The sequence below is a fragment of the Juglans microcarpa x Juglans regia genome, chromosome 3S (genome assembly GCF_004785595.1).
Source record: "Juglans microcarpa x Juglans regia isolate MS1-56 chromosome 3S, Jm3101_v1.0, whole genome shotgun sequence".
NCBI lineage: Eukaryota > Viridiplantae > Streptophyta > Magnoliopsida > Fagales > Juglandaceae > Juglans > Juglans microcarpa x Juglans regia.
In genome coordinates, this window is record NC_054599.1 from 18,934,649 (window position 1) to 18,949,334 (window position 14,686).

Sequence of the window (14,686 nt, forward strand, 5' to 3'; positions counted from 1 at the left end):
ATCCACGCATCAATTACTCCCTTGGGCCTTTCATCTTTGCCTTGAGCCGGTTCATTTGGGCCGCAAGCCGAGTATCAGATTCAGATTGCTTGCAAATGGCTCCAGAAAGAGAGAGAGAGTTCCGCGTGTTGCAGCCAATGAGAGATGCCAGGTTGAGTCATCAACCCAATTAGAAACCTCCACGTGGATATTCTACGTAGCTTCGCGCTCCCTCCTCCTCCCTCCCGATATATGGAATCACAACGTCTCCCAGATTCTCAGATTGTTTTGATCTTTGGCACCGTTTCCCTTTTCCTTTTCTTTTTTACTCCCACACTGTGCTTCTGATTTCATATTACAACGTAAAACCTCGGGATCTGAGTCGTCTCCGGCGACACTAAATGGAAGCTCACGGTGTTGGACTCCGCCGTGTATTAGTGTTAGCCTTTTGCGTCGCCGGTATTTGGTCTGCCTATATTTATCAAGGTTTTCTCCAGGAAACTCTGTGAGTTTTTTTTTTCTCCTTCATTTTTTTTTTTTGAAATTTTGCTTCCATTATATACTATTGACTTGATCTCTTAAAGAAAACCGGATGAGAGCTAATGAGTGTGTCCGGGGTTTTTTTCGGATCACGCGGTGTTTTCCTGATTTTAGGGGTAGTAATCGTTTTGCTTTTTGAGTTTAAATTAACTAAGGCTTTCTCAATTGTCTGTGTGGTCTTAGTTGAGATTAGCAATGCTTGGATTCTTGTTTACTGCATTCTCTATACGAAATTGCAACGACAGTTTGAATGTTTAAATTTATGCTCATGAGTGGCGATGCTGGGATTGTATTGGCAACAATTGTGCAGTTTGGACGAAAGTATGAGTTTCTATTTTCAGAGATTTGCGTGATTTGGACAACGTTTTATGCTTTTACACCATATGACCTTTGCTAAAGCCTATGGATGCCAACTTTCAAAAAGTTCAATTTTGGTTTTCTAAACTTTTTAATTGAGATGTTTATCATCTTCAAAGTTTCCCATTAATCTAATAAAATGCGTGAAATGATCACATTCCTTTTTTGTTCAGGTTTTTTTTTTTTTTTCCTCTTTTGGTTCTCATTTTTCTCACTTTCTAGGTCGACCAAGCGATTTGGTGCAGATGGGAAGAGGTTCGAACACCTTTCGTTCCTTAACTTGGCGCAGAATGTAGTATGTTTAATCTGGTCATATATAAGTGCGTTCTTTGCCTTCATTTTTCTGAATTTCCTTCAAGAAAATTTTACTTTTTGCAAGCGCATAGATTGAGGATATAATTTTTTTTTTTTATTCTGTGCGTTAAACAGTGATAAAGCTTTGGTCCAGTGGTAGTAATGGCGGTGCTCCTTGGTGGACATACTGGAGTGCTGGCATTACAAATACAATTGGTCCAGCTATGGGAATTGAAGCATTAAAGTATATCAGCTATCCGGCCCAGGCATGTCTCTAGTTCCACAGTTCCACATAATTCGATAGTTTCCTCATTTTGGGAGGGTGGAGGTGTTGGTATAATACACAGAGCACTGGTCTCCATGATTCACTCTGAGCCTTTTTTGAGAGATCTTTCCAGTTGGATTCTCTGAATCCATCGGTAGTGTCAAAGCCAAGGGGACTGAGTGTGGCCCTGTTGCTGCCCCAAAAATCTACCCTACCTCCCATAAATTCTGAAAAGTCAGCAGCTTAAAAGAAAACACCCCCCGCCCCACAAACTTTAGACATATATATATATATATACCTATGCGTAACAAAAGGAAGTTCTGCACAACTCTATTCAAAGGAGGAATTGAAATTCCTTTTCATAAGTAGAAATTGTAGGAATAGGCACGCGAAGTTAATAAGAGCCTTGTGACAGTGAAGAAACAAATAGAGTTAGATGCAGTCTGGCACTTGTTGTGGGAGCTCTGTGGTGGAGAAAGCATGTTGTCAGTTGCAACTTAGCACTTGTAGAGGGAGTTTCGTAGTTTATCCTTAACTAACACGTGTTGGCGAATCAAAAGCCGACACGTGTCCTCTATGTGACAAATCAGCAATTATTTTTAAAAAATATAATAAATATTTTTAATTGATTTTAAAATATTAAAAAGTAGTAAATAAATTCAAACTATCTAAGGTTCCAACCTGCCAACCTTCTAAAAATAGTGAAACGCCTTTTAAAAATTTTGTTTATAATAATTGGAGTCTATTTGGAACCCACAATCCTGAATCCTGCAATAATGAAGGGTAGACCTGAACTATCTTTGGAACCATCAAAATGATCAATGTTAAGAGCTGAAAGCTCGATTAATCTGGGCTCTGAAATAAGATTTTATGGCTCCGCCACTATCTATAAGCTTATTTTTCTTCTTTTTTGTGTCCAGTGCTAATTGAATGAAAGGCTATTTCTTCTTTCATATTACTTATCAGTGGCTGTATTAATTGATCATTGGGATCTTAAAGAACTCGTTTCTTGATTATTGGTGTTTGATGTTGCTTTTGTTAATTGCAGGTCCTTGCAAAATCCTCAAAATGATTCCAGGTGAGATACTTAGAAATTACAGACTTAACTGAAATAAGTGCGCTGTCTGTTAGGCGTGATGGTACCTTAGTTTAAAAGCATACTTTCACAGAAGATACAGTATCCTATATGTTCCTCAATCCTCTTGTAACATGTAAAAACAAAAATGATTGTTATCTTCTTGTTGTTCATTCCTCTCTTGTTTGACGGCATCTCTTGGGTGAAAGGCGTGGAGGATCCTGGAGCTGAGATCTGAAAATAGAATTTGCTTTATATGTAGAGACTTTCTGAAAATGATGGTATTTTATTTTGCTGTTGCAGTTTTGAGGCCTTGGAACCCATTTTGTACTATAGTTCTCTTATACTGTGTAATTTTACGCCTTATTTAGAAAGAGATGGTCCCCTTAATAAAATCGGACCCTAGTTTGTAATTGTTTTATTTTGCTCTTTTTTTTCCGTTTCAAATAAAATGGTGAGAAAAGCAGTCTAATGAATGCTATGCATGTTCTTTGGCATAGTTTATTAAAAGTGAATGACACTATTCTAAGGCATGCCTTCCATTATGTTGTACGAAAAAATTAGTCAGTGTAACCTTTCCTTAGTGATAAAAAAAGAGTCAGTGTATCCTTTCCTGTTTATTTGTGACTTAGCGTAGGACTTTATCCTTGCCCTGTTTATTTTTTTCCAATTTAGGTTGGATTATTTATACAGCTTGGTTAATATTTTCATGGAATTGATGCTTTTATGACTAACCAATGATTTATCTCACTTTTATGCAGTTATGCTGATGGGTAGTTTAGTTTATGGCATAAGATACACTTTTCCAGAGTATCTTTGTACTCTCCTTGTTGCTGGAGGGGTATCTATATTCGCACTATTAAAGGTGATGATTATATCGATGTTAACTTCTTTTTTCTTTTTAACCTATGCATGCATGGTTTTTAAGATATGTTTGGAGGAGAGAAAGTAATTGGTTCTTGCAATTTCCATTTCTGACTTCTATATGTTTGTCTCCTCTATAATACGGTTGATTGCAGACTAGCTCGAAAACTATCAGCAAGCTGGCTCATCCAAATGCACCTCTTGGATATGGGCTATGTTTTCTGAACCTTGCATTTGATGGATTTACAAATGCTACTCAGGATTCAATATCCGCCAGGTAAGTCAACAATTTTTTTTTTTTTTTTAATTTTATTTGATTCACATTTAAAAATAAAAAATTGATTTTGTATGATGTTGAGAAACTATTGATTTTTTTTTGTTTCCTTGTTCTCCTTTACAAGTCAAGAAGCAACAAAGAAGAATGCATCTCATTGAAGTTTGTTCTGTACTTAACTTAAAAGGCAATTTGTTTTTAATATTGAGTGTAAATCTCTGTACCTCTGTACTGCTGAAGAACATGTTAATTTTCGAAAAGACTGTCATTCCCCCATTTACCCCTAGAAATGTCAGGAAAATACATAAAGGTCTTTGTTTATCTTCTATGTGCAAGAAACAAAATGCATGATGCAGCAAATCTATTCTTCCAACATAATGAATTGATTGCAATAATAACTAAACAAGATTGCAATAAATTACAACAATCTCAGAGACATTTATGTAAATATAGTGGTTCCAGACTATTGATTCTGAGATTATCTTTCCTGTTGACCTAAAGTCACTTGTTGAACATGGGTCTGATAATTTGGCAATGTAAAGAAGGCAAGATGGAGTTCATTTGGGTCTTAATTTTGATGACTTTGTAGGTTGTATGGACATTGACAATGCCAATTAATGTACTTTTTAAAAATGCTTAACAATGTCTATCGCGATCTTTTCCTTACAAAATCCCCCATGTGTATTTCACCTTTTTCCATTGGTTGATGTCACCCTATTTCTATTGTTTGCACATTAGATCTGGGATTAGAATTTTTGAAGTCTTCACCTCCTCCCTTTTTAGTGATAAATACACTTTGCACCCTCAAGTTACCATGGGTATTAAGCGCTTAGCACCCTAAACTACAAAAACTAACACATTGCACCCTCAAACTACCAAAAATTGGAACTTTAACAATCATAATAGAATGAAGGGGCAAAATGTCATCTTTTGGTAGTTTGATGGTATGTTTTAGTTTTGATGCAAAATGCTGAACTGCTGATAGATTGAAGGTGTAAAGTGTACTTTTCTCCCCTTTTATTACCTCCATGGAGTGCCATGCATTTCTTTCTGGGCAGAGTACCATGCAAATTGATTATTTTAGAATGGTGAATTCTATCTCAGAGGCTGTCTTGTGCTTACCAACCCATCTTGAATGGTACATATAGATTTTTCTCAATGTTATTGGTTTGTCTGGATTAGGTATCCAAAAACAAGTGCCTGGGATATTATGCTAGGGATGAACTTATGGGGTACCATTTACAACATGGTCTACATGTTCGGCTGGCCACAGGCTAGTGGATTTGAGGCAATCCAGTTTTGCAAGCAGCATCCGGAGGCAGCATGGGATATTTTTCTCTATTGCCTTTGTGGGGCAGTTGGCCAGAATTTCATCTTTCTAACCATAAGTCGATTCGGCTCCCTTGCTAATACCACAATCACCACCACCCGCAAGTTTGTCAGCATCGTGGTTTCATCACTCCTGAGTGGCAATCCCTTGTCAACAAAACAATGGGGGTGCGTTGTCATGGTCTTCTCCGGGTTGTCATACCAGATCTACCTCAAGTGGAAGAAGTTGCAGAGATTGCAGAAGAAGAGAAAGCCCATGTAACGTTTTTTAACCATAACCTCCACCCTTCTTCATTTTTTCCCATCATATCCCCCTTTGTTATATCATTTATGGTAGCCATTAGGCGAAAAAGAAAATAGTAGCTGTAAAGTTGCGATGGCTTCAAGTTTAGATGATACCTAAAAGGAATCAGTTGAATGTAACTGTAGATTTTTATGTATTAGCACTATATTTTGCCATACCCTTCTTGCTCATGCTTAGTGTTACAGTTTCTATATCTTGTAATCTATATATTTGCGAAATTATCATGAACAAAAGGAGAGATACTGGCAATTTCTTATAGCGAGGGTGATGGGGTTCCATTTAAAAACTGTGCATGGGATGAATTCTGAGTATGGAACTATTGTCTTCTTATGCGCAATATATATTTTTTTTTTTTTTGTTTTGACTATGTTATTAAACTTTTCTTTAGTTTGAAACATTTTTTTTCACTCCATTTTGTAAAGAATAAGGTTGAATATCGAATCGCACAAACCATATAAAGAGGAGGGACTTTATTTATATCTATATAGAGAGAGACCAATACCCTAAAAACACAACCAAGCACGTGGGACACGGTAAAACACTTTATGTACACTCGAGTTTGGTAACAAGATCGTGAAACTACCTCGTGGATGTGATTTTGTGAAGATTTCCTCGAGTTAGTGTTCGAAGAGTTGCACCTAAACGAAACTGGAATAAGCATTGAAGAAGATGATGAGGGTAAAGTGCCAATAAATTTTAATTGTATAATTCTTCTCATCAGTCATTATTTATTACCTCACACCTTATGAAAAAAAATATCAGGTGTGGAATGTGGAGGTGAAAAATGATTGATGTATAGCAAAATCTCTAAAGTGGTAGAACATTGATGTTATACCCCATATGATATGGATAAGAGTAGGTGGTGTATGAGATTCCACATTGTTTGGAAATGAAAAGTTCTTGCACTTTATAAGATTTCAATGGGTACACGCCTCAATGGAAGGCCCAAATCACATGACCTATACTCCAAAAAGACTAGTTAATGATACAATTAGAACTCTATTGAAACCTTATAAAGAGCAAGAACTTCTCATTCTCAAGCAACGTGAGATTCCATACACCACCTACCCTTATCTATATCATATGGGGTATCACAATTGATATGTAATATCAATTATTTAATCAATATCGGTATAAACGAGTAGTTGAAGAAGGTAAGGAGAAAAGAATTATTTACTCTATTCCTACACTGCACAGCTTCAAATAGAATTATTCCTACTAATATATCAAATCCGTTCCTACCAAAACTCAATCTCGACAAGTTTCAGTTGGATTGTCAAACAGTTTTTTGGTTCCTAGAAATTTTAAAGAAAATAATTGGGTGGTGCTAGACTGCTAGTTTAGGAAAGTTTTTGCCTGATATTTGTCTTTCCCTTTCATGTGATTTAGACGACACGTGATAGAAGTTCGGACTCTTTAATGTGGAAAAGAGCAAAATTTTTAATAAGCTACAATGCGCCATTAGTGGTTTACCGTAGGGATCAATCCAGTTTACATGGCATGGCAGGCAAATGAGTGCCTTACCTTCCCTCGAGAAAGTTTTTTTTGGTTTTGGGAAGGTTGATGACAGCAAACGAGGGAGCTTTATTTTGTAGAGAGTTCCCTCCCACTTTTACCAATTGCTTTTGCTTCCCTACTAATAATACTTTTCTTCCACCACCATGGCTGCATCTTCCTCTACCAACGTTTTCAACCCTTCTTCCGCCACAACACTTCCCACTGCTCAAAAACTCAGAGAAAGAGACGTCCGGACAGAAAACAGTGTCTCCAACGCCAAATCCATACTAGAATTAAAGGTACTTTTCTCCCTTTAACTAAGGCCTTCCACTTCCTCCTCTCTTCAGTTTCGTTGTCTCCAATCTCTGCTTCTTTCTTCGTATGAATCTCTCATTTGATGTTAACCTCTGGGTCTTTGGAAGAAATGAGAGAAAGCAGATGATTAACTATGGAGGTTATGCAGATGATAAACTATGAGAGAAAGCAGAGAAACCTCTGGGTCTTTGTATGAATCTCTTGTTTGCAAGAAACACAATGGAGGTTACATTTGAAACTCGTATTTGATAATTCGGTATGTGCATGTCTCCTGTGATTCTTAGTTCTTGCCGCAGAATTCTCACACATTTGTTACAAGTTTCTGTAGCTATGATCATGCAGTAGTTCAAGGGAGGAAAAATAGAGAAGAAGAGGTATGTGCACACCAAAACCAGAAACTCCAATTCATTCACACTAATTAAGTTCCATTACATCAGAAATCAAGTTTAAAAATTAAAGAAAAAAATATTACAGCCTTTTTATATACCCTTTGCACACCCAAAAATAACAAAAAGGGAATCCATTTCAACTGGTTAATCCTAATTTTTTTCCTCTTTCCTCTATAATCTTTCATCATATATAGGCGAGCTGCCGATGACTACTTACACTCACAATGACATAACTAGTTCTGTACAAATCATAAATCAAGACCAAAATCTGGAACACACAAAACCATATAGAACGAGAAGAAAAACAAAAGAAGGGACACACCGAGCACACTGGTTTTTGTGTTAATGTCAAGGTAGTAAATCTGGCGGGGACTACAGAACACGTTAGATGTGCTGGAAATGGCAGAATGCACCATAACATTCTAGATCTGGGGGGTTTTGGAGTGCAGATCTCAACATGTCTAACTAAAACTTCATGCCAGAATGGCTGCAATCCTAGGAAACTATGAGAAGGCAAGACCTCAACAATGGATCTGGGCCAAGTAGAATTTCTATTAGGAGGTAGATTGTAGAAGCTGTTTATAGACTGTGGAGGAGGGATCTTTTGCAGGATGGTGGCTGTGAAAAATTGACAAATGGGTCGGTAGAAGGGGACTCAATTCCAAGTGTTCTTAGTAGGAAGCTCCTTTCCTGAAAAAAAAAAAGAAAAAATTGCAACAAAATTCTGTGGGTCAGTCTTTGATCAAATTGAGACCCTCCAAAATATAATTCAAAAAGTAGGACATAAGCTCAAGTCTAATTGATCTCCTCTCAAAGCTTTGCAGGTTATCCAACTCAAATGAACTATCAATCCATGGAAGGGGTAGATTCTGCGCCTCTAAATTCAGTATATGACCCATCAATGAAGTTCTACACTTTTACATCTTTTCGTTTCTTAATAAACCATGTAACAAATCTTGTCCTGATGAAGGAGATTAGCTTTAACTAAATGTTAACAATTAATCATCCTTTCGGTGTTATGTTGTTGACAAATGACTAATTAATTGAAGGAAACATCTAGGAACCCATGGCCTAGTCAGGACATCACAATAAGATGAATGCTTTCAATACTAGCGATGACCCCTCTCCGCACTTGAGGCATTTTGTCATTTGTTCAGATATAAAAACTCAAGTTTTGGTCATGGTATTTTGCTTTAAAATGGCATACATTTACACACTGTAGTATTTTCTTATAAACAATGGTAAAGTTGAATATATGGAAAAACAAAAATAGAGTTATGGCTACAATACAGATGAAGATACATAAAAAGTAAATAAGCTGACTGACAGATTCTCTACAAAGATTAGAATAGGAGGAAAGATCGATAATTAATGTCTTACGTTTTATAATCGGGGAAAAAATAGAATTAGTGTAGAGGCCTGAGGATATAATGTTTTATAATATTGTATTTTTTTTTTTTTTTTGAGTTTTACTTCAAACTTTGGTGCCTATAATAATAAAGCATAATGTAGCACTTCAAATCTTGGCCATTGTTAAAATTCTGGAATTCTTATTTATGATGTGTCAACAAGTTGTAGTCCTGTGTAATTAACAAGCCGCCTCTATGGAATTCTGTCATTCATATTTTTGTTCCTATGTTTGGTTGGGTCAACTGAAATCTCTGATCACCTACATCAAATAGAATCTTCACTGATCTTATACATATAATCTTGCTAAGTAAAGAAAACAAAGTTGGCAACTATTTTTGTTTAATTCATCAAGGTACCGAATTATGAGTTCTTAGTCAAGTTCATTTTTGCACTGCTAGTCTTTCATTATTTTCAAAACCTTCTCTCCAATTTCTCTTTCGTGTCTTTTTCCCGTTGTTTGGTCTCTGTGTGTGTGTGTGTTAAGAATGATAGTACTATCTAGTGCTGAACTGATAAAAAGTTTCAAATTTCGATCAGATTGAACTTTGGCAGTCTTAGTAGTAAGGTTTTCAATATACTGAAATGGTAACAACTGTTGCGGCTGCACTACAATTATTGGCTTTACTATCAAAAGATCAAATCATACTAATGTGCCCATGAATATCAGAGACGTAAAGTCCCTTTTCCATTACTGCTACCTCTAATCCTTGGTTCATAGTCCTGGTGATGGCTTGACCATTAGAAGAATCATACATATTGTTTTTAATTTGCACTTGATGTTAATCATTTGCTTGATAAATGCTATAGTTAAACCCAACTTTTTTGCCACCAATCTGTCTTTTACTTCCCTGTAATGGCTAAATAGGTACTCTAAGCTGCTTCTGAGATTACAATCATCAGACTCACTGTATTCCTCTTCTCCGCCATACCATTAATGCTAAATAAGGAGGTGATTCTTGAACAGTGACTAGCACTGCTAAGTTTTCTGGCAGTAGGCTTGATAGTTTACTAACTTGTAACTTCTAGTACTATTGCTAATTGGATTACTGAGACATATTTGCTATTGCTGATATAAAATACCATACTATATTGCTTATAAATAAATAACATACGAAAATGGATTTTCTAGGTAGAATAAAATTTTTTGAATAACTCACACTTTCTGAAAATTTTGGGCTAGGTATCCCTGCTGCTAATGATCTGAACAACGGGGTTACTTGAAGAGGGGAACCAAACTCTGTACTTGATGAGGCAGAAACAACTCCATCATTGACCACTTGTTCATCACAAGACATGAAAATCCCTGCAATAATTTAGATGTTATTATCAGTAGTGCTAATTCAGTAGAGAAATTCCATAGTAAATAAGTAAAGAAAGCTTATCGGCCCTTGTATCCAATGTAAGATTTCATTACCTTGCTTTGTAGTTGCACCAGAAGTCACTCCTGTCTCAAATTCACCAACAACCGCATACTCTCCAATATGAATTGATTGTGGCCTAGTTCTGATATCCTGATGCAGGGAACATATCTCAACTTGTGCTTGCTCCATTTTGTTTCCATCTATATTCGACAGTAGAGTTGATCCTGTACTGTATTCAGAGCATCCAGGAGACTCATCACAAAGATCAGGTTGCCTAAAGTATAAAGATAACCAATTAGATGTTGATGGGGAGTAATACCTGCTCAAATCATTCATCCTAAACGGAGAAAATGCCTTCTTAAATTTGAACATTAATCCACAACATAAAATATATATGTTACCTCCAGGATGGTAGACTTCCCTCATCACTATTACTGAAGTTAATATCTTCGAGTTGAAGATCAATATCAGAGATTCTGTATGTGAGGATATCACTTTCTTTACTTCGGTTCAGAAAATCTTGAAGAACCTGAATATTTGTATTAGATGAATGTTAGAGAATACAAAAACTCGTGTGTATTATATTTAAAGCTCTGCTCTAAGGACGACATATGGAGTACTCCAGCACTAATGGCGAATGTTTAAAAAATAAGAAAAAAAATCCAAGCACATACATGTGGATTTCAAGGGAATCAATCCCATGTTGCTTTTATTACTCGAAAGGCACACACAGAAAGGCAAGAGATTTTGACTAAAACAAATGAATATGATGAGGATATTATTCTCATTTAGAATGACACGGCATAGGAATGGGAAAAAAATCCATGTATTTAGTTGGTGCAAGGAATTGAACTAACAGTTGATCATGTGTGTACTATAATATTGTTACTAACCCAACTTGATGGAACCTTCAAGGAGGAAATATTGGGCACTGTTAGTTGAAAACCAAGCAGTTACAAAATTACTTCTAACCTTCCAAGCATTTTCAAGACTCTGATCTGTATTCTCTGTATTAACTTTTAGAGCAAGTGAGCTGAGCAATTCTGCTTGTTGCATCAAGGCAATTATCTTTGGGTCATCTTTCTTGAGATATGTACCTTGAATCCTGTCATTCTGAGCTGCTTTTGTTAAAAAAAAAAAAAAAATGGAAGAATAAGATTAAATCTTGTAAAAGTTTGATAGAGGAAAACAAACAACCGACAGAAAACAGAATTTTCATGGTGAAAAATAGACCAACATGGTGTGTCAGTCACATTAAAGAAAATGATGTCCTATTCTAATACTCTTTCTCCAAATGTGCTTCTCAGGCTTTGAAAGAGCAATCTGAAGCACTAAACAAAAAGACATGTTCTATGTGCTAGATTACCATCGTTGAAGTGATCCTTGTCATCATTGACATGATGTTGGTCTGCCAAGTTATTAACACTGTGGATGTTCTGAGCCAACACAGCAAAAGGAGCTCGCAGCTGCTGATTCATAGTTCCACATTGCTTACGTAATCCGTCTCTTAAGGTGTAATTTTCCGTAATATCAGGGATGAAGGTTGGCCTGATGGGTAAAAATAGTGAGTTCTACCCTGTTAAGCACAAATACGAATGGCATTTGTACATATACACATTCAACTTTTACTGTACCTAATCTTCTTTGAAGGTGCTGGAGTCTCAGCTCCATCTGTGCTGAACCCATTTTGGGATACAACCCTTTTGTTGTTCATGTTAATGTATGAACCGGAATTCTCTTTTGGTTGGGCTTCATATTTTGCTCTCTTTTTGCGGAGAGTGGAGAAACGGTTTTTTACAGCGTTATCCGTTCTGCAGAGGCAGCATGACAGAATAAAAACTTAAGCTTTATACTCACTGTAGAAATACATTTTCATTGCACAGAACAGGGAAGTCATCTTTATATACCTGCCTGAAACCACCTTCGCTATTTCCGTCCATCTATTACCAAATATCTTCTGAGCCTGCACATCCAGTAATGGATTAATGCTAATCAATGCGAGAAAAAAGGTTGTGGGTATAGAGATATTCATCATTAGAGATGCATAAACAGTGAGCCTGTGACATTATAGTACTTTCGAAAACAGAGCATGAATTACCTCGCATAAGAGTATGTCTTCCTCGGGCGACCAGCCCCCTTTCTTGAAATCAGAATTCAAGTACGTGTACCACCTGCAATATAAATGGTTGTGCATAGTAATAAAGAAATAAATAAAGATTACAAATTCAAAAGGATGGACAAAATGTCAAATATCAGTCCGAACTAACCTTCTTCTGCACTGTCTGGTCGTCTTATCCTTGAACTTGGATGCAATAATCGTCCAACTGCTTTTTTACATAGATTACAACCACCCAATTAAATCGCAATTAGATGAACAAAAGACACAAACGGAGATAAAGGAAACTGAGTTCGTACTTTCCCGTCCCATGAAGGCAAATTTGCTGGCGGAGTATATCATCCTCCTGCAAATCACATAACCTTATATTTATCAGAACCAAACAAGAAACTGTTTTGAAGATCGATAGATGAAACAGAGAGAGAGAGAGAGAGAGAGAGAGAGAGAAGGAAGAGAGAAAGAAAAAGGAGACCTCCTGATTCCATGTAACAATGTGGCGCTCCTTCTTCTTCGAATCTTCGTTTGCAGGCGGCTTCTTCGTTTTCTTATTCATCTCGTGCATTGTTTTAGTGACTCTCACTCTGCTTTCTTTCTTTCTTTCTTTCTAGGACGCTCTTCTCTCTTCCTCTTTATTAAAAACAACTTAGCATGCTAAAGCCAAAACCTTTTTGGCGTTACAGTAATCTACCATTAAAGTTAAATACCGTACGTTCCCTCTCTCTAACTTTCTTTGTTCCTTCCTTTCTTATCTTTACTGCTACTGTTTGGTTCAAAACGGGGAACCGTAAGCACAATCCCAAAGCTCAAACAAAAGCCCTACAGCCCCCTACACACTACTATAAAAAAAATCGCCTTGGATTCTCAACTTTTCAGTCCACCTTTGTTCTTGCTGTTGCCTGGATTCGATCAAAATCACCACCGGCTAAATCAGAAGAACAAAAGGACAGAAACAGAGTACGATCAATACATTATAACCCAGTATTTGTTTTGTGTGATTGCATCCTAATATCCAAATAACAAGCTTTTTAGTTGGGTTTCTCGAAATCCGAGCAACAAACGGTTTTTCGAATATGGGTATGTTCGTATATTCATACAGTGTAAAAAAACAGAATGAATCTCAGAAATACGAACTTACAAATCTAAAAAAACACACGCTACAATACAATGGTGAAGGGGTGTTGGTGTTCTGGTCCTGTAGTGATCGACAGTTTCTGATATAGGAACGAATAAACTGATGATCTGCTATTTCTGAAGCCTTTTATCTCTCTCTCTCTCTCTCTCTCTCTCTGTCTCGACTCTCTTGAAATTTTTGAAACGAGGGACCGTGTGTGTATTTTTGGTTTCCTACCTATTTTTAATTTTCTCGAAGAATAATAAAAATAATTTAAATCAACGAATTCTTGGTATGGTGCGCGGGTATGAGAGGAAGTTTGAAAAACAAACGCTGAATTTCATGAGATCACATTAATGAATGGTGAAGTGGACTCTGCCCACCTTGCACATTAAAAAGTGTAAAAAATCTATTTGTTTTTATGTTTTTTCTAGGAGGGAAAATCCTTGCTCACATATCAAACTTTGTATATACATGCCTAATCCAGAAATTATTTTAGCAAAAAAAAGTCCACATATACATACTCCTAATATCCCTAAATAATACCCATGTAATATCGTTAATATGATTCATTAGAACGGGAGTCTTACATCAATAATGCTACGTGAATATTACGTTCCTCAATGTTACTACTTAAAGTTACTGCTCAAGTGTTTTACTTTTTTTAATTTAATTTTTTTTTACTTAATAATTAAGGAAGTGATTATTTTTAATTTTTTCTTAATGATTAAAAATGTTAAAAAAATAAATAAATAAAAATTACAAATTTATACTAGCAGTACACCCATTGATAAAAGCTGAACAGTCCGCTAGCACCACTCATGTTCGTATTTAGTAGGTTTAGTCATCACTTTCAAGTATGACTTGTTTCTCCTATATTTGAACTTGGTGATTTTAAAGGGGAGGCGATGATCTTCGTGACCTAAACCCTCCACACAGCTCAATAGTTCCATTTTTCGTTTTTTTTGACAAAATTCAATGCTCGTTTTGGTTACTCACATATCCACCCAATCATGCATTTCAGCAAGTTTCATTTTTACTGTATTTGAGGTGTGCTGGCTCCCCATGTGTCTTAGAGAGAGTGGTGACCACGCTCAGTAGTGATTGGGCAGTATGTCCACGTGGGTTTATGTGAAAGTGGGGGTTGGGGTGGTCAGGTCATTCAGCAGGGTGGGTGTGCATTTTGTGCTCATGCTCAAGGCGCTT

General features: G+C 36.5%; 2 protein-coding genes across 7 annotated transcripts; one reads left to right on the top strand and one right to left on the bottom strand.

Annotated features, from left to right (window-relative positions):
• The first annotated feature begins 124 nt into the window (after nt 1-124).
• Nucleotides 125-5,515, top strand: LOC121258754 (UDP-galactose/UDP-glucose transporter 3-like). The gene is made up of 7 exons (XM_041160294.1): nt 125-484; nt 1,099-1,196; nt 1,306-1,436; nt 2,484-2,505; nt 3,272-3,375; nt 3,530-3,651; nt 4,831-5,515. Exons 1-7 carry the CDS (start codon nt 381-383, stop codon nt 5,237-5,239), a joined length of 990 nt encoding a protein of 329 aa, XP_041016228.1. The 5' UTR covers nt 125-380; the 3' UTR covers nt 5,240-5,515.
• Nucleotides 5,516-7,472: 1,957 nt separating this feature from the next.
• On the bottom strand, nt 7,473-13,707 carry LOC121258223 (transcription factor MYB124-like). Of its 6 annotated transcripts, none has more exons than XM_041159643.1 (13): nt 13,505-13,707; nt 12,842-13,265; nt 12,669-12,715; nt 12,521-12,580; nt 12,352-12,424; nt 12,161-12,216; nt 11,888-12,064; nt 11,620-11,801; nt 11,226-11,374; nt 10,655-10,782; nt 10,307-10,527; nt 10,050-10,195; nt 7,473-8,172 (listed from the first exon to the last, which is right to left on the bottom strand). In XM_041159643.1, the coding sequence occupies exons 2-13, from the start codon at nt 12,929-12,931 to the stop codon at nt 8,062-8,064; spliced, it is 1,440 nt and encodes a 479-aa protein (XP_041015577.1). In that variant the 5' UTR covers nt 12,932-13,265; nt 13,505-13,707; the 3' UTR covers nt 7,473-8,061. The 6 variants fall into 6 exon arrangements, with proteins under 6 accessions (XP_041015577.1, XP_041015576.1, XP_041015575.1 ...); XM_041159642.1 differs by having other exon boundaries at nt 12,842-13,291; XM_041159641.1 differs by having other exon boundaries at nt 12,842-13,707.
• Nucleotides 13,708-14,686: the final 979 nt, after the last annotated feature.